The 23,673-nt window shown below is 50.8% G+C and overlaps 2 protein-coding genes across 4 annotated transcripts in view; one reads left to right on the forward strand and one right to left on the reverse strand.

The window, feature by feature from the left end:
* snap47 (synaptosome associated protein 47) overlaps positions 1-11,590 on the reverse strand; it is a 61,011-nt gene extending 49,421 nt beyond the window's left edge. Inside the window, exons 1-2 of one of the 3 annotated variants that reach the window (XM_070894943.1) lie at positions 10,783-11,590; positions 2,476-3,032 (exon numbers count right to left, since the gene is read on the reverse strand). In XM_070894943.1, the coding sequence (XP_070751044.1) occupies positions 2,476-2,975 (500 nt within the window). In that variant the 5' untranslated portion in view covers positions 2,976-3,032; positions 10,783-11,590. The other 2 variants (XM_070894950.1, XM_070894953.1) reach the window with 2 other exon arrangements.
* Positions 11,591-12,106: 516 nt separating this feature from the next.
* jmjd4 (jumonji domain containing 4) overlaps positions 12,107-23,673 on the forward strand; it is a 13,411-nt gene continuing 1,844 nt past the window's right edge. Inside the window, exons 1-2 of the mRNA XM_070887956.1 lie at positions 12,107-13,040; positions 15,118-15,387. Of these exons, the coding sequence (XP_070744057.1) occupies positions 12,785-13,040; positions 15,118-15,387 (526 nt within the window). The 5' untranslated portion in view covers positions 12,107-12,784. The remainder of the gene's footprint in view (positions 13,041-15,117; positions 15,388-23,673) is intronic.

Below are 23,673 nucleotides of genomic sequence, written 5' to 3' on the forward strand. Positions count from 1 at the left end.
TTTTCCTCTCTGCCTATCCTTCCTGATAAACGTGCTACTCACGTCATTCTCAGCATCGTGGATGCTCCAGAGTGAATCCACCCGCAGCTCCAGTGCCGCAATGCGGTCTGTCAGGTGCTGCGGCCGGATACACTTCCCGCATATGTAGTCGTCAGGGACACTGGAAGCGTCCCTGACTTCCCACATAATACAGGTGGAGCATAACACGTGTCCGAGCTCTCCTGCCATGACTTAACCCCTAGTTTAACTTCGGAAGGAAGCCTGCCGTCCTTACTCAGTCTACCTGACTCCAGTTCCACACCACTATGGTTGACTCTGAAGTGAATGAGCAAGCCATGTTAAACTGCAATAAAGCAGGCCCACCACCATGTTTGCAGGGCAATCAGGGATGGAAAATAAAAAAAATGGCTTTGCCAGAGGCGCCCACATCTTGAGAATGAATAATAATTCAGGCTGGACAAGATTGAGCAGTTATGGTCAAACAGCCTACTGACATTCACTGTCTAAGTTTACACATGAAGAACTGCCACTGGCAAGGGGTAGCAGAGGACTGGCACTGTCAGCGGAACCATACCCAAAGAGTGAGCCAGTGCTTAACTAGGGTACAATCCCAATATCAGGAATCCCACCATTAAATTCTGCTCGAGGCAACTTTATGCAAATAGAAAGTTATTTAAATTATTTAAAACATGAATTATTAAAATGAAATGAAGCATAGTGGAAAAAGTCAAACCATTACAATTAAAAACCACAATCTTAGTTCCCCTTCACTTTTAAGTTTTATATTAGATGAAAGTATATGATAAAGTATAAACACAGGGCTGTTTTGAACTGGCACAACAGGAACGCTGGTGATTTCCTATCACTGTGGAATTTCCATTATAGCCAGACCCAGCTCTGCTAGCGCAGAGGTTACCAAGTCAAAACCCCACTATCCCAATAGGTTCAGTTGTAAACAAAAACATAAAATTTCATGGTCATTGGCAAAGCAAATTTTTTGACTGCAAAGCAGTGAGAGCATCCAGTCAACCTCTTAGGCTCTTATCTAGCACTGGGATGCAAATCTGAACCAACTCTTTGCCAAAATAGCAGCTCCTCCAGTCCGTTGTAAACATTGTTTACACTGTCCATGTACTGAGTTGCACATGAGCCGGTGTACAGTAAATTGTTCCTTTTTAAAGCCAGTGTGTGTTGTACTCGCGCAGGAGCTGACACAGAAAACACACAACCTATACGGTACAAGACAACAACTTTTATACAGCTCTGTTAATCTAGAAAAACAGCCAAAGTCGCTTCACAGAAGCATAATCGGAAAAAAATGATACTAAACCAAAGGAGGAAATATGAGGGGTGGTTTGTTTTAAGGAGGGTCTCAAAGGGAGAGAGGGAGGTGAAGGGGCAGAGATTTATGGAAGGAATTCAAGAGCACATGGCTAAATCAGCTGAGGGCACGAGTGCCAATGGTGAAGCAGAGGGATTGTGGGAATTCACACTGTCAGAGTTGGAAGAACACAGAGTTCTCGCAGTTGCAAGTGACTTGGGCGAATTGGACCAGTTTTTGGATGGGGTGATGATCACCTCATACTGGCTGGGGCTGAGAACAGCTCGTACAATACGCAGGTACCTGGTAACGTTAATCAAGTGCACAGTGGTCTCCTGACCGAGTTTTGAACACCTAAGGAGGTCGGAAAGGAATTTCAGATTATTTTCCCGAACTAGCCTGGATTTTTAATCTGGTTTTCGCCCCTCCCAGATGACATGGCTCCAGGTGGGGTGGAGACTGTAGCTGTGTGGGACAGGCTGGATGACCCAGTAGGTCTTTTCCTGTACATCATTTCTCATATGAACAAAGAAGCATTGGGGGGGGGGGGGGGCGCGGAGATGGTGTTATTTTTGCTTTCCAGGATAAACCTGGAACAGTGAGCAGTTTTGGCAAAGGAGGGAAAATGCTTGATGTCCAGTCAGATCGGGCAATGGCTAAACCATTTATGCAGCAGATATGCTCAAGTCTGTACCCCTTGAACTTGAGGGAGTTAAATGAGGGCCATATCTGGGGAATGACCAGGGTGGGAAAAATGGGGTCGGAGGACATCAAAGGTGGAGGTGAAGGAATGGTTGAGCAGACTGATAGCTGCAGAAGTCTTGTGACAAATGAAGGGTCACAGATTAGACAGTTGGTAGTTAAAGTGCAACTGCAAGTGACTTGGGGGAGATTTTATTCTGGGCAGGCACATAAGGAAGGGGTTCGTGGAGTGAAGTGCTCTCAATGTGAGTTGTACAGGTTGTAAGAGCTGACACAGAGACACGCAGCCTATACAGTAGCACGTGGAACTGAATTGTTCCCTTTAACTCAGTGTACATCATACTGGATACTGTACTGCTTCCTTAGCTCCCCTTTCTCTGAGCTTGCTCCCTCCCATGTATTTTTTTTTAAACTCGCACATTTTCTTTAAAAAAACCGCATGGCCCCAATACCTGTTTGCTACATCCATGTCCGACTCGATCTTGTCCAGTCCTTTCATGATGCGATCAAACTGCTCTCCCTGATGATGCAGTACTTTGGCCGTGTCTCCCAAGCGTTGGTGAGAGCTGGAGGCCAGGCTGATCAGCTCCCTCCCCTTCGACGTGCGCTCGGGGCCAGCCTCCGCCTCCACCCCTTCGGAAGAGAGCAGCTGCGCTCGCCAGAAGTGCTCGATGACGTTGAACACCACCGTCCGATTGGGTTGCAGCGAGCTGAACCAGTGCTTCTCACTGCCGCCCACCAGCACGGTGAGCGAGCTGAATATGAAGCTGGACGCCTCCTTCTTGATGCCGGTGATGGCAGAGAGCTTGAAGCTGGTCAGCGTGAGCCCCTCTTTGTTGGATGTGAATGCCAGCTGGCATGGTGTGAGCGACAGCTTGCCGTAGACCCATCGTTTCTCACCAGGCAGATAGTAAGAACCAGACCAGGAATGGATGTACAAGTCTTTATTCATCACAGCAGCACCCGATCCTCCCAGGAGGGCTGTGTGTCGCTAAATATATGAGGAGATCTAGGGATGGATGGGGGAAAATTGAGTTAGTGCTGAGCAGAAGAAACCATGGGAATCAGCTAAAAAGGTGAAACTTTAATGTCAGGATCCTTTTACAAGGATCCAATAAGAGATTATACAAGTTCCTGCTTTCTTAAAAATTAGATATTTTGATCAGAATTTCTGGTGTCGAGGATTTTTTCCGCAGTGAGAAAGCACTCTACTAAAGAGGTAAGCTGTGCTGAAATTTAATTACGTTGGAATCAGGAAATTTGCCAGCTTAAAGAGCCACACAAGACAAATTTGCCCCTGCCAACCCGAGTGGCCTCTTTCTGGCAGGGAGTCACAAGATACCGAAAAATAACAATTACATATTAAAAATTTTCAGAAACCACAAAGGGCTATAATTCGCAGCTTTGCCCCAGTTTGACAGATCTACGTCAACCTCTTGCCATGTCCCTCAATCCCTCGCTACAAAAACAAATCTAAATTGTCTCAATCCCATTTATACTGTTGACTTCAATGGCCTTTCCTGATAATCTCAGTGTTCAAATCCCTTCATGCCCTCACCACTCCCTATCTCTGTAATCTTCTCCAGCCCCACAACTCTACACTCCTCCAACTCTGGCCTCTTGCATATCTCCCACTCCCTTCGCCCCACCATTGGTGGCTGTGCCTTCAACTGTCTAGGCCCCGAGCTCTGGAATTCCCTCCCTAATTCACTGCCTCACTCTCAACTCTTAAAATCCACCAACCTCTGACCAAACATTTAATCACCATTGCTCATAGCTCCTTCTTTAGCTCTGCGCCAATTTTTGTCTGATTTACACTTCCGTGAAGCAATACAAAGTGCTACATAAATGTACGGTGTGACTGTTGTAATTTATTCCACAACTCTATTACTCTTTGGGTGGAAAGATTCCACGACCTTCCTTCTTACCTCAGAACCTCCTCATTTATCTTTTGTTTCTAATATTTAAACTCTTCACCAAGTTGAATATGTATCACAAGTTATCATAGAATCATAGAAATTTGCAGCATGGAAGGAGGCCATTTCGGCCCATCGTGTCCGTGCCGGCCAACAAGCAGCTATCCAGCCTAATCTCACTTTCCAGCTCTAGGTCCGTAGCCCTGCAAGTTACAGCACTTCAGGTGCACATCCAAGTACTTTTTAAATGTAGTGAGGGTTTTGCCTCTACCACCCTTTCAGGTAGTGAGTTCCAGACCCCCACAACCCTCTAAATCTTTTACCAATTACTTGAAATTTATGTCTCCTGGTTGTTGACCCCTCTGCTGAGGGAAATAGGCCCTTTCTCTCCACTAGAACCCTCATTGCAATTGCTTTATGCGGAGCTCCTTCACGGTAAACAAGCCAAAGGTGGGCAGCGAAACATTACAAGAACACCCTCAAAGCCTCCCTGATAAAGTGCGACATCCCCACTGACACCTGGGAGCCCCTGGCCAAAGACCGCCCTGAAGTGCATGCGGGAGGGCGCTGAGCACGTCAAGTCTCAACACCGAGAGCTTGCAGAAATCAAGCGCAGGCAGCGGAAAGAGCGTGCAGCAAACCAGTCCCACCCACCCCTTCCCTCAACGACTGTCTACCTGTGACAAGAGTCTGTGGGTCTCATATTGGACTGTTCAGCCACCAAAGAACTCACTTCAGGAGTGGAAGCAGGGACTATCTATGATGATGATGATGAACCCTCATAATTTTATACACCTCAATGAGGTCTACCCTCAGTAAACATACCAAGCCTATCTAAGCTGTCCTCGTAGCTAAGATTCTCCACTCTCAGCAACATCCTCGTAAACCTCCTCTGTACCCTCTCCAGTGCAATCACATCCTTCCTATAATGCAGTGACCAGAACGGCACTCAGTACTCTAGCTGTGGCCAAACCTGTGTTTTATACAGTTCAAGCATAACCCCCCCTGCTCTTGTATTCTATGCCTTGGCTAATAAAGACAAGCATTCCATATGCCTTCTTAACCACCTTATCCACCTGGCCTACCTTCAGGGATCTGTGGACATGCATTCCAAGGTCGCTTTGTTCCTCTACACTTCTCAACCATTTAATGCGCATTCCCTTTTCTTGTTAGCCCTCCCCAACCCTCTTCTCAATCCTTCTCACAGTCAACAAGCTCCCCGCTGGAGTGGAACTAAACTACAGAACCAGTGGGAACCTGTTTAACCTGCGCTGTCTCCAGGCCAGATCCAAGACCACCCCAACCTCTGTCGTCGAGCTACAGTACACGGACGACGCCTGCGTCTGCGCACATACAGAGGCTGAACTCCAGGACATAGTCGACGTATTTACTGAGATGTACGAAAGCATGGACCTTACGCTAAACATCCATAAGACAAAGGTCCTCCACCAGTCTGTCCTCACCGCACAACACTGCCCCCAAGTCATCAAGATCCACGACGCGGCCCTGGACACCGTGGACCACTTCCCATATCTCGGGAGCCTCCTATCAACAAGAGCAGGCATCGACAACGAGATCCAACACCACCTCCAGTGCGCTCGTGCAGCCTTCGGCCGCCTGAGGAAAAGAGTGTTTGAAGACCAGGCCCTCAAAACTGCCACCAAGCTCATGGTCTACAGGGCACTAGTAATACCTGCCCTCCTGTATGGCTCAGAGACATGGGCCATGTACAGTAGATACCTCAAGTTGCTGGAGAAATATCACCAACAATGTCTCCTCAAGATCCTACAAATCCCCTGGGAGGACAGGCGCTCCAACATCAGCGTCCTCATTCAGGCCAACATCCCCAGCATTGAATCACTGACCACATTCCATCAGCTCCGCTGAGCAGGCCACATAGTTCGCATGCCAGACAAGAGGCTCCCAAAGCAAGTGCTCTACTCTGAGCTCCTTCATGGCAAACGAGCCAAAGGTGGGCAGCGGAAACATTACAAGGACACCCTCAAAGCCTCCCTGATAAAGTGCGACATCCCCACTGACACCTAGGAGTTCCTGGCCCAAGGCCACCCGAAGTGGAGGAAGTGCATCCGAGAGGGCGCTGAGCACCTAGAGTCTCAACGCCGAGAGCATGCAGAAATCAAGCGCAGGCAGCGGAAAGAGCGTGCGGCATACCAGTCCCACCCACCCCTCCCCTCCCCTCAACGACTATCTGTCCCACCTCTGACAGTCTGTGGCTTTTGTATTGGACTGTTCAGTCACCAAAGGACTCACTTCAGGAGTGGAAGCAAGTCTTCCTCGATCCCGAGGGACTGCCTATAGAAACACAGAAACATAGAAAATAGGTGCAGGAGTAGGCCATTCGGCCCTTCTAGCCTGCACCGCCATTCAATGAGTTCATGGCTGAACATGCAACTTCAGTACCCCATTCCTGCTTTCTCACCACACCCCTTGATTCCCCTAGTAGTAAGGACTCCATCTAACTCCTTTTTGAATATATTTAGTGAATTGGCCTCAACAACTTTCTGTGGTAGAGAATTCCACAGGTTCACCAGTCTCTGGGTGAAGAAATTCCTCCTCATCTCGGTCCTAAATGGCTTACCCCTTATCCTTAGACTGTGTCCCCTGGTTCTGGACTTCCCCAACATTGGGAACATTCTTCCTGCATCTAACCTGTCTAACCCCGTCAGAATTTTTAACGTTTCTATGAGGTCCCCTCTCATTCTTCTGAACTCCAGTGAATACAAGCCCAGTTGATCCAGTCTTTCTTGATAGGTCAGTCCCGCCATCCCGGGAATCAGTCTGGTGAACCTTCGCTGCACTCCCTCAATAGCAAGAATGTCCTTCCCCAGGTTAGGAGACCAAAACTGTACACAATACTCCAGGTGTGGCCTCACCAAGACCCTGTACAACTGTAGCAACACCTCCCTGCCCCTGTACTCAAATCCCCTCGCTATGAAGGCCAACATGCCATTTGCTTTCTTAACCGCCTGCTGTACCTGCATGCCAACCTTCAATGACTGATGTACCATGACATCCAGGTCTCGTTGCACCTCCCCTTTTCCTAATCTGTCACCATTCAGATAATAGTCTGTCTCTCTGTTTTTACCACTAAAGTGGATAACCTCACATTTATCCACATTATACTTCATCTGCCATGCATTTGCCCACTCACCTAACCTATCCAAGTCGCTCTGCAGCCTCATAGCATCCTCCTCGCAGCTCACACTGTCACCCAACTTAGTGTCATCCGCAAATTTGGAGATACTACATTTAATCCCCTCGTCTAAATCATTAATATACAGTGTAAACAGCTGGGGCCCCAGCACAGAACCTTGCGGTACCCCACTAGTCACTGCCTGCCATTCTGAAAAGTCCCCATTTACTCCTACTCTTTGCTTCCTGTCTGACAACCAGTTCTCAATCCATGTCAGCACACTACCCCCAATCCCATGTGCTTTAACTTTGCACATTAATCTCTTGTGTGGGACCTTGTCGAAAGCCTTCTGAAAGTCCAAATATACCACATCAACTGGTTCTCCCTTGTCCACTCTACTGGAAACATCCTCAAAAAATTCCAGAAGATTTGTCAAGCATGATTTCCCTTTCACAAATCCATGCTGACTTGGACCTATCATATCACCTCTTTCCAAATGCACTGCTATGACATCCTTAATAATTGATTCCATCATTTTACCCACTACCGATGTCAGGCTGACCGGTCTATAATTCCCTGTTATCTCTCTCCCTCCTTTTTTAAAAAGTGGGGTTACATTGGCTACCCTCCACTCCATAGGAACTGATCCAGAGTCAATGGAATGTTGGAAAATGACTGTCAATGCATCCACTATTTCCAAGGCCACCTCCTCAAGTACTCTGGGATGCAGTCCATCAGGCCCTGGGGATTTATCGGCCTTCAATCCCATCAATTTCCCCAACACAATTTCCCGACAAATAAGGATTTCCCTCAGTTCCTCCTCCTTACTAGACCCTCCGACCCCTTTTATATCCGGAAGGTTGTTTGTGTCCTCCTCAGTAAATACCGAACCAAAGTACTTGTTCAATTGGTCCGCCATTTCTTTGTTCCCCGTTATGACTTCCCCTGATTCTGACTGCAGGGGACCTACGTTTGTCTTTACTAACCTTTTTCTCTTTACATATCTATAGAAACTTTTGCAATCCATCTTAATGTTCCCTGCAAGCTTCTTCTCGTACTCCATTTTCCCTGCCCTAATCAAACCCTTTGTCCTCCTCTGCTGAGTTCTAAATTTCTCCCAGTCCCCGGGTTCGCTGCTATTTCTGGCCAATTTGTATGCCACTTCCTTGGCTTTAATACTATCCCTGATTTCCCTTGATAGCCACGATTGAGCCACCTTCCTTTTTTTATTTTTACACCAGACAGGAATGTACAATTGTTGTAGTTAATCCATGCGGTCTCTAAATGTCTGCCATTGCCCATCCACAGTCAACCCCTTCAGTATCAATCGCCAATCTATCCTAGCCAATTCACGCCTCATACCTTCAAAGTTACCCTTCTTTAAGTTCTGGACCATGGTCTCTGAATTAACTGTTTCATTCTCCATCCTAATGCAGAATTCCACCATATTATGGTCACTCTTCCCCAAGGGGTCTCGCACAACGAGATTGCTAATTAATCCTCTCTCATTACACAACACCCAGTCTAAGATGGCCTCCCCCCTAGTTGGTTCCTCGACATATTGGTCTAAAAAACCATCCCTTATGCACTCCAGGAAATCCTCCCCCACCGTATTGCTTCCAGTTTGGTTAACCCAATCTATGTGCATATTAAAGTCACCCATTATAACTGCTGCACCTTTATTGCACGCACCTCTAATTTCATGTTTGATGCCCTCCCCAACATCACTACTACTGTTTGGAGGTCTGTACACAACTCCCACTAACGTTTTTTGCCCTTTGGTATTCTGCAGCTCTACCCATATAGATTCCACATCATCCAAGCTAATGTCCTTCCGAACTATTGCCTTAATTTCCTCCTTAACCAGCAATGCTACCCCACCTCCTTTTCCTTTTATGCTATCTTTCCTGAATGTTGAATACCCCTGGATGTTGAGTTCCCAGCCCTGATCATCCTGGAGCCACGTCTCCGTAATCCCAATCACATCATATTTGTTAACATCTATTTGCACAGTTAATTCATCCACCTTATTGCGGATACTCCTTGCATTAAGACACAAAGCCTTCAGGCTTGTTTTAACACCCTTTGTCCTTTTAGAATTTTGCAGTACAGTGGCCCTTTTTGTTCTTTGCCTTGGGTTTCTCTGCCCTCCACTTTTCCTCATCTCCTTTCTGTCTTTTGCTTTTGCCTCCTTTTTGTTTCCCTCTGTCTCCCTGCATTGGTTCCCATCCCCCTGCCATATTAGTTTAAATCCTCCCCAACAGCACTAGCAAACACTCCCCCTAGGACATTGGTTCCGGTCCTGCCCAGGTGCAGACCGTCCGGTTTGTACTGGTCCCACCTCCCCCAGAACCGGTTCCAATGCCCCAGGAATTTGAATCCCTCCCTGCTGCACCACTGCTCAAGCCACGTATTCATCTGCACTATCCTGCGATTCCTACTCTGACTATCACGTGGCACTGGTAGCAATCCCAAGATTACTACTTTTGAGGTCCTACTTTTTAATTTAGCTCCTAGCTCCTTAAATTAGTTTCGTAGGACCTCATCCCTTTTTTTACCTATGTCGTTGGTACCAATGTGCACCACGACAACTGGCTGATCTCCCTCCCTTTTTAGAATGTCCTGCCTGGTGCAAGACATCCTTGACCCTTGCACCAGGGAGGCAACATACCATCCTGGAGTCTCAGTTGCGGCCGCAGAAACGCCTATCTATTCCCTTTACAATCGAATCCCCTATCACTATTGCTCTCTCACTCTTTTTCCTGCCCTCCTGTGCAACAGAGCCAGTCACGGTGCCATGAACTTGGCTGCTGCTGCCCTCCCCTGATGAGTCATCCCCCTCAACAGTACCCAAAGCAGTGTATCTGTTTTGCAGGGGGATGACCACAGGGGACTCCTGCACTACCTTTCTTGCACTACTCTTCCTGCTGGTCTTCCATTCCCTAGCTATGATGACAGCCCTCCCCAAATGCATTACTTCACACTTCAGATCTTGAAAACTTCCATTAAATCAACTCAAAGTCCCTTTTTCAAAAAGGGCGATCCCAATTCCCTCAACCTTTCCTAATGTCCTAAACCTTGCAATCATTTCCACCGCTCACCTCTTTGCCTAAAGAGCAACAATATCCTTTTTGTATGATTAGATAAACTTACACTTAGTGGAATTTTTGTACATACATCAGAGTTAAACATGAATGCACAACCATCAAGAAATGAGATCTGTACAACACTTGTCTTACTTGACAATCCTCCTCACCAGTGACATTTCACTTAGTTCCATTACAACTTTCCCACCGCACAAGTCAGAATCTTTCAATGCATACAAGCCGACAAAATACCAGAAATCAGTTAGCAAGGATTTAGCCCAATACTTACATATGTACTTGTCTCCTCTCCCTTTCCTAGTAGTGCAGAATATTACATTAGTTTGCTAGTCTAAATACAGTTACTCACATTTCTACCTTATGGCTGTAGGTTCCTGGTAATTTTTCATTTGTGGATGTTCACTTAATTATTAATGAGTTATCAGGCTGACAACCTATCCCTTACAGTGCACATTTTTTTGCATCCATCCATTGCCGATATCTATCTGCCTATTGTTTACCCTTATTCTCTTTGGAACTCCTATCAGTCTGTTATTCAGCACTTTTTCTTCACATCAGGCTCCTTATTTTTTTCAGTCTGCTTACCTTTGTGCGTCTCTGTACCTCCTTTTGCCTAAATTGTGTTGTATTTCCAACTTAATCTCCTTTCTGCATTTCCTTGCATATTATGCATCCTTTACTCCCTTCTATATATTTCCCGTTTCTTAAGCTGCGTTTTCGTCTTTCCCTATGCTAACCTGTATTTCTTTTTGTGGTTGTTCTGTGTTGCTCCCTTTAGTTGTTGTAGCTCCTGTGCACTCCCGCCACCAGTCTCCCTCTCCCTGTATACCGGTCCCTGATACTTCTCCCAATGTCCATTTGCCTGTCAGTCTATTCCATTTTGTTCTCTTCAGCCTCTAAGACTGCAACCTTCTCTCTCTCACTGCAGGATTTCTCTCAGGATATTCTCCTCCCTCCTGCTATATTTATCCCACAATGTTCTCTCTCCTAAAAGATGTATCCCAAGATGTTCTCGATATTTTTCTGTCACCATTTATCTCAGGATATTTCAGTCCTGCGGAATTTATCAAGATATTTCCCTCACTCCTGCAAGATTTATGCCAAAATATTCTCCTCTCTCCTGCAGGGTTTCCCCCGGGAGATTCTCTGTCAGCAGGAAATCTTCAGGGTATGTTTCCCTCCCTCAGTCCCTGACACTCCCGCTCCCTCACGGTGTCAGCTCACTGCGGGCCTCAGCCCAGACCCGGCCTGTCGGCCGGTCAGCCCCGTTGCCTCCGTGCCCCTGTCTCAGGCCTTTTCCGTATCGCCGAGGCTGCAAGCGAACAGTTTCCGTCTTACGCTCCCTCTCGGCTCAGTGTTTGTCTCTCAGCCTGGCCCCACCTCCTGCCTGCCTGCCTGAGCTCCGTCGCTCTTCGGCCTCACCTCCCTCCACTCTCTGTCCGTCACACAAACCCCGCCTCCTTTGAGAATCCTGTCAGTCTCCCACCGGCCCCGCCCCTCTACGTGTCAGTCTCCCATAGGCTCCGCCCCTCTCCATGTCAGTCTCCCACAGGTCCCGCCTCTCTCCCTGTCAGTCTCCCACAGGCCCCGCCCCTCTCCTGGCCAGTCTCCCACAGACCCCGCCCATCTCCATGTCAGTCTCCCGGGTCCTGCCCCCTCCCCTTGTCAGTCCCCCACAGGCCCCGCCCCTCTCCATGTCAGTCTCCCCGGGCCCTGCCCCCTCCCCTTGTCAGTCCCCCACAGGCCCCGACCCTCTCCATGTCAGTCTCCCACAGGCCCCGCCCCTCCCCTTGGCAGTCTCCCACCGGCCCCGCCCCTCTCCATGTCAGTCTCCCACAGGTCCCGCCTCTCTCCCTGTCAGTCTCTCACAGGCTCCGCCCCTCTCCCTGGCCCGTCTGTCCCAGCCCGCGCTTGCTCAGTAGGTACCCAGTTGCTCCGCCGCTGGTTCCGTTCCGTTAATGTGCGCAGGGGGCACAAACTTGCAGAGTGATCAGCGAGAACTCAGCATCGGAGCCCGTGTGGTTAACAGAGGCTTTCCCTTAAACTGAGGCCCACAGGGCGGGGAATGAAGTTGCCGTTCGGGGACTGAAAATGTGGGCCTTAAAAACTTGCAGCGGGGGCTTTCAGCTCGGAATGAACAGGAGACGATGTGACCTCGTCGATCAATCGGTTAAATCATAGCAATGATTCTGTACTGAGCGGTGCCCCCTCCTCACCTTACAGTGCAGTCCGTGACTGATTCTTAATCTCGAGTCGTGACATAAAGTGACAGGCAGTTTTCTTTGCTCTGGTCGTGAGTCTGATCAGCACAGGCCAATAGTGGTGTGGTTGCTGCTGGGGCTAATGGGATCTGGGAGAAGGGAAAACAAACTGGGAATTGTTTTGTATCCCAAGAAAGAATCTTGTTTTTTTTAAATACAGGCTTTATTTTAAAATGTAGAGCATTTGGTATAATTTTTTAACCTCCGATCAGGATCAGCATTTTCAGGAGAGGAGGGAGGAAGTTTGGGGCGGGCTGGGGAAAGACAGTGGATTCTGATCATTTTACTACGAGGGGGTTCAGCAGAGGAATTCCGGACTGATAAATATGAATGAGGCGACCTTGAAAACGTCACTCGCTTTTTTCCAGAGTGACAGACCTTCCTATGAACAGTTCCACAAAGGTCGGAAACTCGAATACCTCCAGAATGCTGATCTGAGTTACTCTGAGTTTTTCAGGGATTTTCTGCTTCCTAATTACCCATGCATTCTATCGCCCGAGTTCACGGAGGGCTGGAGAAGCAGGCAACAGTGGGTGAAAGGGGATGGGAGGCCTGACTTTGAACACTTGCTGAAGAATTTTGGTTAGTGGCATTTTATCTTGGCTATGTGTTTGGTGAAGGGGGAAGAGAGGGACCGCAGTCCTGGGCTATTAAAACATCACCTTGGAGACAGCGAGTGTGGGTGGCGGGGCAGAAGAGGATTGGGCTCAGCTTGTGGGATCTGCCATGCTTGCATAGCTTGGCCAACACTCGCTATCCAGGCTCAGTGGTAGAAAAATCCACTTGGACAAGCTACCATTAGGGCTGCAATCACTCCAGGATTGCCCTGGAACCTTCACGAATTAAAGAATAATCTCCAAGCTACTGCTGTGAGCAACCAAGGAGAAAACCAAGAGGAGCAATAAAAAATTTCAATGAATACTTTAGTTATCAGTAATAAAAATATCTGAGAGGGGAAAATGGCTGTTTGATGGTCAAAAATGATCCAGTCAAACAATGAAGAGTCCATTAGTTTTCTGATTGGCCGTGGGATGGCGGGGTGGTGCAAGTATGGGCAACCAATGGCAGGAGTGTGGGGGTGGGGCAGTTGATCATGTGATGACATGTCCAGGACTATGTCCAACCAAAGTTGGCTACCATTGGGTTGCCACCACTGCATGTGGAACGTTGCTCCAGCATGAGTTAGCACCTTTAAGAGAGAGAAAGAAGGGACTTGCATTTATATAGTGCCTTTGATGATCACAGAATGTCCCAAAGTGTTTTACAACCAATGAAGCACTTTTGAAAAGTAGTCATTTGTGTAATGTATGCAATTTGTGCATAGCATATCCCACAAACCGCAATGTGCTGATGACCAGATGTGACCTGATCTGCTGAGTATTTCCAGCATTTTCAGTTATTTCAGATTTCCAGCATCTGAGCATTTTGTTTTTTGTTTGTTTTAGTGATGTTGGTTGAGGTGCAGATACCAGGGAGAGCTCTCTTGCTCTTCTTTGAAATAGTGTCATGATCCAGATTGCATCCACCTGAAAGTGTTTAATGTCTCACCTGAAAGACGGCACCTCCGACAATACAACACTTCCTCAGTACTATACTGGAATATCAGCCTAGATTTTATGCTCAAGGCTCTGGAGTGGGATTTGAACCCACAGCCTTCTAATTTAGAGGAGAGAATGCTATAGACTGAGCCAGAGCTGACACTTAAATGTCATCAAAGAACGTTAGGAGATAAAGTTGGAGTGGCACAAAAACGGCAAATCTTTTTCAATTTTAATCTCTCCTCGATGTTGCACATTATTTCCATTGCTGGAAGGTCTGACAGCTGACTAGCAATCTCGGTTTTACCACTGCCACTATGAAAGCCAGCTGCTATATTGTGGGTAAGAGTGCACAGGTACTCAGCCTGCTTAGTATTTACTTCTTTTCTGTCAGTGGTGAGTGACTGAACTCTACTGTGCCTCTCCCCTTGACCGCAGAGGGCCGAGATGAAGAACTCACAGTGTGGGAGTTCTTGTGCATTACAACAGCAGCTACACTTCAGAATTGGCTGTAAAACGCTTTGGGATGCCTTGAGGTCATGAAAAGCACTATACAAATGAACTCTTTTTATTTATTTAAAGCTCCGACCAGACTACAAACACAGGCTATTGACCGTGGGCAGTACCGCGTAGGCTGCCCTGGAAGCATGCTAATCAGATTCCTTATCAGCATGTCATTCCCTGCCCCAGAAGTCAGGCAAGCAAGCAATCGGTTTTCAGAGCTTTAATGCACAATAACTGCAAGTGCTAGGAGTTGGAGTAAGACCTGACTTTTACCACACACCTGTGTGGCAGCAAGACACTGAGCCATCCTCAGCATCTTGCTACGTGGAGTGAGTAACAGCTGTCTTTGATAGTGGGACTGTTTCTCTCTGGACCATTCCATTATTTCAGTTGTGTGGCTGTGTAAGATGGACATTAAGTTACTCGTTAAGGGATGCACTTCTGAGGTCTGGTCATTGATTGTCATTAGACAATTCCAGGCGCATTTCTCCTGTACAGGTCCAAACTTTAAACCGTGCTATTTTACACTCACTTCTTAAATTACGCTCTTTGTCACTGTGCATTTCTTGTAACTCTGCCTTATTGCATTATTTATATTGTTTCCTTTTGCTTTACAGGAAATTCCATTGTCCCTGTGGCCAATTGCGATGTGAAGGAATACAATGCAAATCCAAAGCACAACATCCCTTTAAGGGACTACCTCAGTTACTGGAAAGAGCAGAGGGAGAGTGGCTATTCATCTCCACAGGGCTGCTTGTATATGAAAGACTGGCACATGCACAGGTTAGAGCAGAGCAGAGCAGAACATTATTCCCCATTATCTTTTGTTTCAAACAAACATCACTTTTTTGAGGCCTACAATAACCTGTGGTTCGGCAATGCAGCGAGTTAGCTTAAAATCCAGCTCAGAACGATAGGATGAAAGTCTCTCCTAGCTTCTGGCTGTAAGGGACCTAAATTAAATGACTGGATAGTCTCAACCTGGTCCTTATGGATGAGGCTCCACAGCACAATAATACCCCTTTTTGCCTACACAGGAATGGTAACTGCACTTGAGTAATTCATTGTACGTAAAAGACTTATGGCAGTTTCTGAGACATGTGTTAAGACACTATATAATTGCAAGGTGGTGTTTGGAACTGAACTGGCAATCTTACTCAGAGGTCACGAGGATGATTCGTGTGGGAAATTGAAAAGCTATGCTGATGCAATAAAGGATTGAGGCAGAATAGAGGGATCTTTACTTTGCATCTAATGTGCGCTGTACCTCGCCTCAGTGCTTAATCATGCAGTATAAAGGAGGTTTTCCCTAACGTGTTTGCTTTCTGACTCAGAAGTACATGATGCTGCTGAGGTGAAAAATAATGGAGAGATGTTGGAGGTAATATATTAGCATGGATAGAGGATTGGCTAACTAACTGAAAACAGAGAGTCGGGATAAATGGGTCATTTTCCGGTTGGCAAACAGTGACTAGTGGGGTGCCGTAGGGAACAAAGAAATGGCAGACCAATTGAACAAATACTTTGGTTCTGTCTTCACGAAGGAAGACACAAATAACCTTCCGGAAATACTAGGGGACCGAGGGTCAAGCGAGAAGGAGGAACTGAAGGAAATCCTTATTAGTCAGGAAATTGTATAAGAAATTGATGGGATTGAAGGCCGATAAACCCCAGGGCCTGATCGTCTGCATCCCAGAGTACTTAAGGAAGTAGCCTTAGAAATAGTGAATGTATTGGTGATCATTTTCCAACAGTCTATCGAATCTGGATCAGTTCCTATGGACTGGAGGGTAGCTAATGTGACACCACTTTTTAAAAAGGGAGAGAGAGAGAAAACGGATAATTATAGGCCGGTTAGCCTGACATCAGCAGTGGGAAAAATGTTGGAATCAGTTATTAAGGATGAAATAGCAGCACATTTGGAAAGCAGTGACAGGATCGGTCCAAGTCAGCATGGATTTATGAAAGGAAAATCATGCTCGACAAATCTTCTAGAATTTTTTGAGGATGTAACTAGTAGAGTGGACAAGGGAGAACCAGTGGATGTGGTGTATTTGGACTTTCAAAAGGCTTTTGACAAGGTCCCACATAAGAGATTGGTGTGCAAAATTAAAGCACATGGTATTGGGGGTAATGTATTGACGTGGATCGAGAACTGATTGACAGACAGGAAGCAGAGAGTCGGGATAAATGGGTCCTTTTCAGAATGGCAGGCAGTGATTAGTGGGGTGCCGCAGGGCTCAGTGCTGGGACCACAGCTATTTACAATATACATTAATGATTTAGATGAAGGAATTGAGAGTAATATCTCCAAGTTTGCAGATTACACTAAGCTGGGTGGTGGTGTGAGCTGTGAGGAGGATGCTAAGAGGCTGCAGGGTGACTTGGACAGGTTAGATGAGTGGGCAAATGCATGGCAGATGCAGTATAATGTGGAAAAAATGTGAGGTTATCCACTTTAGTGGCAAAAACAAGAAGGCAGAATATTATCTGAATGGTGGCAGATTAGGAAAAGGAGAGATGCAACGAGACCTGGGTGTCATGGTACATCAGTCATTGAAGGTTGGCATACAGGTACAGCAGGCGGTGAAGAAGGCAAATAGCATGTTAGCCTTCATAGCTAGGGGATTTGAGTACAGGAGCAAGGAGGTTTTGCTGCAGCTGTACAGGGCTTTGGTGAGGCCTCACCTGGAATATTGTGTTCAGTTTTGGTCTCCTAATCTGAGGAAAGACGTTCTTGCCATTGAGGGAGTGCAGCGAAGGTTCACCAGACTGATTCCCGGGATGGCAGGACTGACATATGAGGAGAGACTGGATCAACTGGACCTGTATTCACTGGAGTTTAGAAGAATGAGAGGGGATCTCATAGAAACATATAAAATTCTGACAGGACTGAACAGGTTAGATGCAGGAAGAATGTTCCCGATGTTGGGGGAGCCCAGAACCAGGGGTCACTGACTAAGGATAAGGGATAAGCCATTTAGGACTGAGATGAGAAACTTCTTCACTCAGAGAGTTGTTAACATGTGGAATTCTCTTCCGCAGAGAGTTGTTGATGCCAGTTCGTTAGATATATTCAAGAGGGAGTTGGATATGGCCCTTACACTCAAGGGATATGGAGAGAAAGCAGGAAAGGGGTACTGAGGTGAATGATCAGCCATGATCTTATTGAATGGTGGTGCAGGCTCGAAGGGCCGAATGGCCTACACCTGCACCTATTTTTCTATGTTTCTATGTCCTCAACTATTTACAATCTATATTAATGACTTGGATGAAGGGACCGAGTGTAAGGTAGCCAAGTTTACTGATGATACAAAGATGGGTGGGAAAGCAAATTATGAGGAGGGCACAAAAAATCTGCAAAGGGATATAAACAGGCTAAATGAGTGGGCAAAAATTTGGCAGATGGAGTATAATGTGGGAAAATGTGAGGTTGTCCACTTTGGCAGAAATAATAGAAAAGCAAATTATAATTTAAATGGGGAAAAATTGCAAAGTACTGCAGTACAGGGAATCCTTGTGCATGAAACACAAAAAGTTAATATGCAGGTACAGCAAGTAATCAGGAAGGCAAATGGAATGTTGGCCTTTATTGCAAGGGGGATAGAGTATAAAAGCAGAGAAGCCCTGCTACAACTGTACAGGGTATTGGTGAGGCCACACCTGGAGTACTGCGTACAATTTTGATCTCTATTTAAGGAAGGATAGACTTGCATTGGAGGCTGTTCAGAGAAGGTTTACTGGGTTGATTCCGGAGATGAGGGGGTTGACTTATGAAGATAGGTTGAGTAGGTTGGGCCTCTACAAATTGGAGTTCAGAAGAATGGGAGGTGATCTTATTGAAACATATAAGATAATGAGGAGGCTCAACAAAGTGAATGCAGAGAGTATGGGCCCAAGTTTCCGCCCTCTGTAAAAACGGTGCACCTCCATAAGGGGTGCTGACTTTCTGGAATAAAAAGGGCGGCGAAAACTTACCTTGTGATTCTCCGGGCGTATTCGGCCTCGGAGTGGCGCAGCACAAGGGGCTGGGGGCAGAGCCAGGTCCCAGCAATGAAAACAGCGCCGGGACCTCTGCACATACGCGCTAGAGTGTGCGCGCATGTGTAGTAGCTCCTCGTAGCCCGAATCTCTGCGACGCTGCATGGGAGGGGCCCAAAGCACGCCGCCCCTAGCCCTGGCCGAATGGCCTCCCCGGGCATTGAAGATCGGGACTCGGGCTTCCTTCCCATTCAGCTTTCTTCCCCGCCCCTCCCGTTCAGCCCCTCCCCCATTCAGCCTACCCCCCCCTCCTGTTCAGCCTCGCCCCCCCGCCTTGTTCAGCCCCCCCATCCCCCTCCCATTCAGCCCTTCCCTCTCCCCCCTCCCTCTCTCTCCCACCCCTCCCCTCTCTCCCCCCCTCCCTCTGTTCCCCCCCCCTCTCTCTCTCTCCCCCCTCCCTCTCTCACCCCCTCCCCCTCCCTCTCTCACCCCCTCCCCCTCCTTCTCTCTCTCCCCCATCCCTCTCTCTCTCCCCCTCCCTCTCTCTCTCCCCTTCCCTCTCTCCCCCCTCCCTCTCTCCCCCCTCCCTCTCTCTCCCCCCTCCCTCTCTCTCTCCCCCCCCTCCCTCTCTCTCTCCCCCCCTCCCCCTCTCTCTCCTCCCCTCCCTCTCTCCCCCCTTCCTCTCTCTCTCCCCCACTCCCTCTCTCTCGCCCCCCCTCCCTCTCTCTCTCCCCCCCTCCCTCTCTCTCTCTCTTCCCCCTCCCTCTCTCTCCTCCCTCCCTCTCTCACTCCCCCCCTCCCTATCTCTCTCCCCCCTCCCTATCTCTCTCCCCCCTCCCTATCTCTCTCCCCCCTCCCTATCTCTCTCCCCCTCCCTATCTCTCTCCCCCCTCCCTATCTCTTTCCCCCCTCCCTATCTCTCTCTCCCCCCTCCCTCTCTCTCTCCCCCCTCCCTCTCTCTCTCCCCCCCTCCCTCTCTCTCTCCCCCCTCCCTCTCTCTCTCCCCCCCTCCCTCTCTCTCTTACACTGTACATTAATGATTTAGATGAGGGGATTAAATGTAGTATCTCCAAATTTGCGGATGACACTAAGTTGGGTGGCAGTGTGAGCTGCGAGGAGGATGCTGTGAGGCTATAGAGCGACTTGGATAGGTTAGGTGAGTGGGCAAATGCATGGCAGATGAAGTATAATGTGGATAAATGTGAGGTTATCCACTTTGGTGGTAAAAACAGAGAGAGACTATTATCTGAATGGTGACAGATTAGGAAAAGGGGAGGTGCAAAGAGACCTGGGTGTCATGGTACATCAGTCATTGAAGGTTGGCATGCAGGTGCAGCAGGCGGTTAAGAAAGCAAATGGCATGTTGGCCTTCATAGCAAGGGGATTTGAGTACAGGGGCAGGGAGGTGTTGCTACAGTTGTACAGGGCATTGGTGGGGCCACACCTGGAGTATTGTGTACAGTTTTGGTCTCCTAACCTGAGGAAGGACATTCTTGCTATTGAGGGAGTGCAGCGAAGGTTCACCAGACTGATTCCCGGGATGGCGGACTGACTTATCAAGAAAGACTGGATCAACTGGGCTTGTATTCACTGGAGTTCAGAAGAATGAGAGGGGACCTCATAGAAACATTTAAAATTCTGACGGGGTTAGACAGGTTAGATGCAGGAAGAATGTTCCCAATGTTGGGGAAGTCCAGAACCAGAGGTCACAGTCTAAGGATAAGGGGTAAGCCATTTAGGACCGAGATGCGGAGGAACTTCTTCACCCAGAGAGTGGTGAACCTGTGGAATTCTCTACCACAGAAAGTTGTTGAGGCCAATTCACTAAATATATTCAAAAAGGAGTTAGATGAGGTCCTTACTACTAGGGGGATCAAGGGGTATGGCGAGAAAGCAGGAATGGGGTACTGAAGTTGAATGTTCAGCCATGAACTCATTGAATGGCGGTGCAGGCTAAAAGGGCCGAATGGCCTACTCCTGCACCTATTTTCTATGTGTCCCCCCCCCCCTCTCTCTCTCTCTCCCCCCCCTCCCTCTCTCTCTCTCCCCCCCTCCCTCTCTCTCTCTCCCCCCCTCCCTCTCTCTCTCTCCCCCCCCCTCCCACTCTCTCTCTACCCTCCCTCCCACTCTCTCTCCCCCCCCCGCCCCTCTCTCTCTCCCCCTGCCCTCCCCTCTCTCTCCCCCCCCTCTCTCTCCCCCCCTCCCTCTCTCCCCTCCCTCCGTCCCTCCCTCCCCTCCCTCTCTCTCTCCCTCCCTCACTCCTCCCCTCTCTCCCCTCCCTCCCTCTCTCCCCCCCCTCCCTCCCTCTCTCCCCCCCCTCCCTCTCTCCCCCCCCTCCCTCCCTCTCTCCCCCCCTCCCTCCCTCCCTCTCTCCCCCCCCCTCCCTCCCTCCCTCTCTCTCCCCCCTCCCTCCCTCTCTCTCCCCCCTCCATCCCTCTCTTTCCCCCCTCCATCCCTCTCTCTCCCCCCTCCTCCCTCTCTCTCCCCCTCCCTCCCTCTCTCCCCCCCTCCCTCCCTCTCTCTCCCCCCTCCCTCCCTCTCTCTCCCCCCTCCCCTCTCTCTCCCCCCCTCTCTCTCTCCCCCTCCCTCTCTCTCTCCCCCCCTCTCTCTCTCCCCCCCCCTCCCTCTCTCCTCCCCCCCTCCCTCTCTCTCTCCCCCCCCTCCGTCTCTCTCTCCCCCCCTCCACTCTCTCTCCCTCTCTCTCTCCCCCCCTCCCTCTCTCTCTCCCCCCTCCCTCCCTCTCTCCCTCCACTCCCTCTCTCCTACCCCCCCTCCCTCTCTCCTCCCCCCCTCCCTCTCTCCCTCCCCCCCCTCCCTCTCTCCTCCTCTCTCTCCTCCCCCCTCCCTCTCTCTCTCCCCCCTCCCTCTCTCTCTCCCCCCCTCCCTCTTCTCTCTCCCCCCCTCCCTTTCTCTCTCCCCCCTCCCCCTCCCTCTCTCCCCCCCCTCCCCCTCCCTCTCTCCCTCCCTCTCTCTCCCCCCTCCCTCCCTCCCTCTCTCTCCCCCCCTCCCTCCCTTTCTCTCCCCCCCTCCCTCCTCTCTCTCCCCCCCTCCCTCCCTCTCTCTCCCCCCCTTCTCTCTCTCTCTCTCTCCCCCCCCCCCTCCCTCTCTCTCCCCCCCCTCCCTCTCTCTCTCTCCCCCCCCTCTCTCTCTACCCCCGCCCCGCCCCCTCTCTCTCTCCCCCCGCCCTGCCCCCTCTCTCTCTCCCCTCGCCCCGCCCCCTCCCTCCTCTCTCCCCCATCCCTCTCTCTTCCCCCCCTCTCTCTCTCCTCCCTCTCTCTCTCCCCCCCACTCCCTCCCTCCCTCTCTCCCCCCCCTTCCTCCCTCCCTCTCTCCCCTCCCTTCCTCCCTCCCTCTCTCCCCCCCTCCCTCCCTCCCTCCCTCTCTCCGCCCCCTCCCTCTCTCCCCCCCTCACTCCCTCTCCCTCCCTCTCGCCGCCCCCTCCCTCTCTCCCCCCTCCCTCCCTCTCTCCCTCCCCTTCCTCCCTCTCTCCCCCCCTCCCTCTCTCCCTCCCTCTCTCCCTCCCCCCCTCCCTCCCTCCCTCTCTCCCCCCCCTCCCTCCCTCCCTCCCTCTCTCCCCCCCTCCCTCCCTCCCTCTCCCCCCCCCTCCCTCCCTCTCTCCCCCCCCCCTCTCTCCCCCCCCCTCCCTCCCTCCCTCTCTCCCCCCCCTCCCTCCCTCTCTCCCCCCCCCCTCCCTCTCTCCCCCCCCTCCCTCTCTCCCCCCCCCTCCCTCCCTCTCTCCCCCCCTCCCTCCCTCTCTCCCCCCCCTCCCTCCCTCTCTCCCCCCTCCCTCCCTCTCTCCCCCCCTCCCTCCCTCTCTCCCCCCCCTCCCTCCCTCTCTCCCCCCCCTCCCTCCCTCTCTCCCCCCCTCCCTCCCTCTCTCTCCCCCCTCCCTCCCTCTCTCTCCCCCCTCCCTCCTCTCTCTCTCCCCCCTCCCTCCCTCTCTATCCCCCCTCCCTCCCTCTCTCTCCCCCTCCCTCCCTCTCTCTCCCCCCCCTCCATCCCTCTCTCTCCCCTCTCCCCCCTCCCTCCCTCTCTCTCCCCCCTCCCTCCCTCCCCCCTCCTCCCTCTCTCTCCCCCTCCCTCTCTCTCCCCCTCCCTCCCTCTCCCCCTCCCTCCCTCTCCCCCCTCCCTCCCTCTCTCTCTCTCCCCCCTCCCTCCCTCTCTCTCCCCCCTCCCTCCCTCTCTCTCTCTCTCCCCCCCTCCCTGCCTCTCTCTCCCCCCTCCCTCCCTCTCTCTCCCCCCCCCCACCCTCTCTCTCCCCCCTCCCTCCCTCTCTCTCTCCCCCCTCCCTCCCTCCCTCTCTCTCCACCTCCCTCCCTCTCTCTCCCCCTCCCTCCCTCTCTCTCCCCCTCCCTCCCTCTCTCTCCCCCCTCCCTTCTCTCTCCCCCCCCTCCCTCCCTCTCTCCCCCCCTCCCTCCCTCTCTCCCCCCCCTCCCTCTCTCCCCCCCCTCCCTCCCTCTCTCCCCCCCCTCCCTCCCTCTCTCCCCCCCACCCTCCCTCTCTCCCCCCTCCCTCCCTCTCTCCCGGCTCCCTCCCTCTCTCCCCCCTCCCTCCCTCTCTCCCCCCTCCCTCCCTCTCTCCCCTCTCCCTCCCTCTCTCCCTCCCTCTCTCCCCCCTCCCTCCCTCTCTCCCCCCTCCCTCCCTCGCCCCTCTCTTGCCCCCTCCCTCCCTCTCTCCCCCCTCCCTCCCTCCCTCTCTCCCCCCTCCCTCCCTCCCTCCCTCTCTCCCCCCTCCCTCCCTCTCTCCTCCCTCTCTCCCTCCTTCCTCTCCTCCCCTCGTTCCTCTCCTCCCCTCCTTCCTCTCCTCCCCTCCTTCCTCTCTCCCTCCTCCCTTTCTCTCCCTCCTCCCTTTCTCTCCCTCCTCCCTTTCTCTCCCTCCTCCCTCTCTCTCCCTCCTCCCTCTCTCTCCCTCCCCCATCCCTCTCTCTCCCTCCTCGCTCTCTTCCCTCCGTCCCCCCTCCCACCTCTCTGCCCCCCTCCGACCTCTCTGCCCACCTCCCCTCCCCCTCTCTGCTCTCCTCCCCTCCCCCTCTCTGCCCCCCTCCCCTCCCCTCCACTCCCCCTCTCTGCCCCCTTCCTGCTCTCTTCCCCCCCCCTCTCTCCCCCCCTCTCTTCCCCCCCCTCCCTCTCTTCCTCCCTCTCTTCCCCCCCTCCCTCTCTTCCCCCCCTCTCTCTTCCCCCCCCTCCCTCTCT

Source organism: Pristiophorus japonicus, chromosome 1 (genome assembly GCF_044704955.1).
Source record: "Pristiophorus japonicus isolate sPriJap1 chromosome 1, sPriJap1.hap1, whole genome shotgun sequence".
NCBI lineage: Eukaryota > Metazoa > Chordata > Chondrichthyes > Pristiophoridae > Pristiophorus > Pristiophorus japonicus.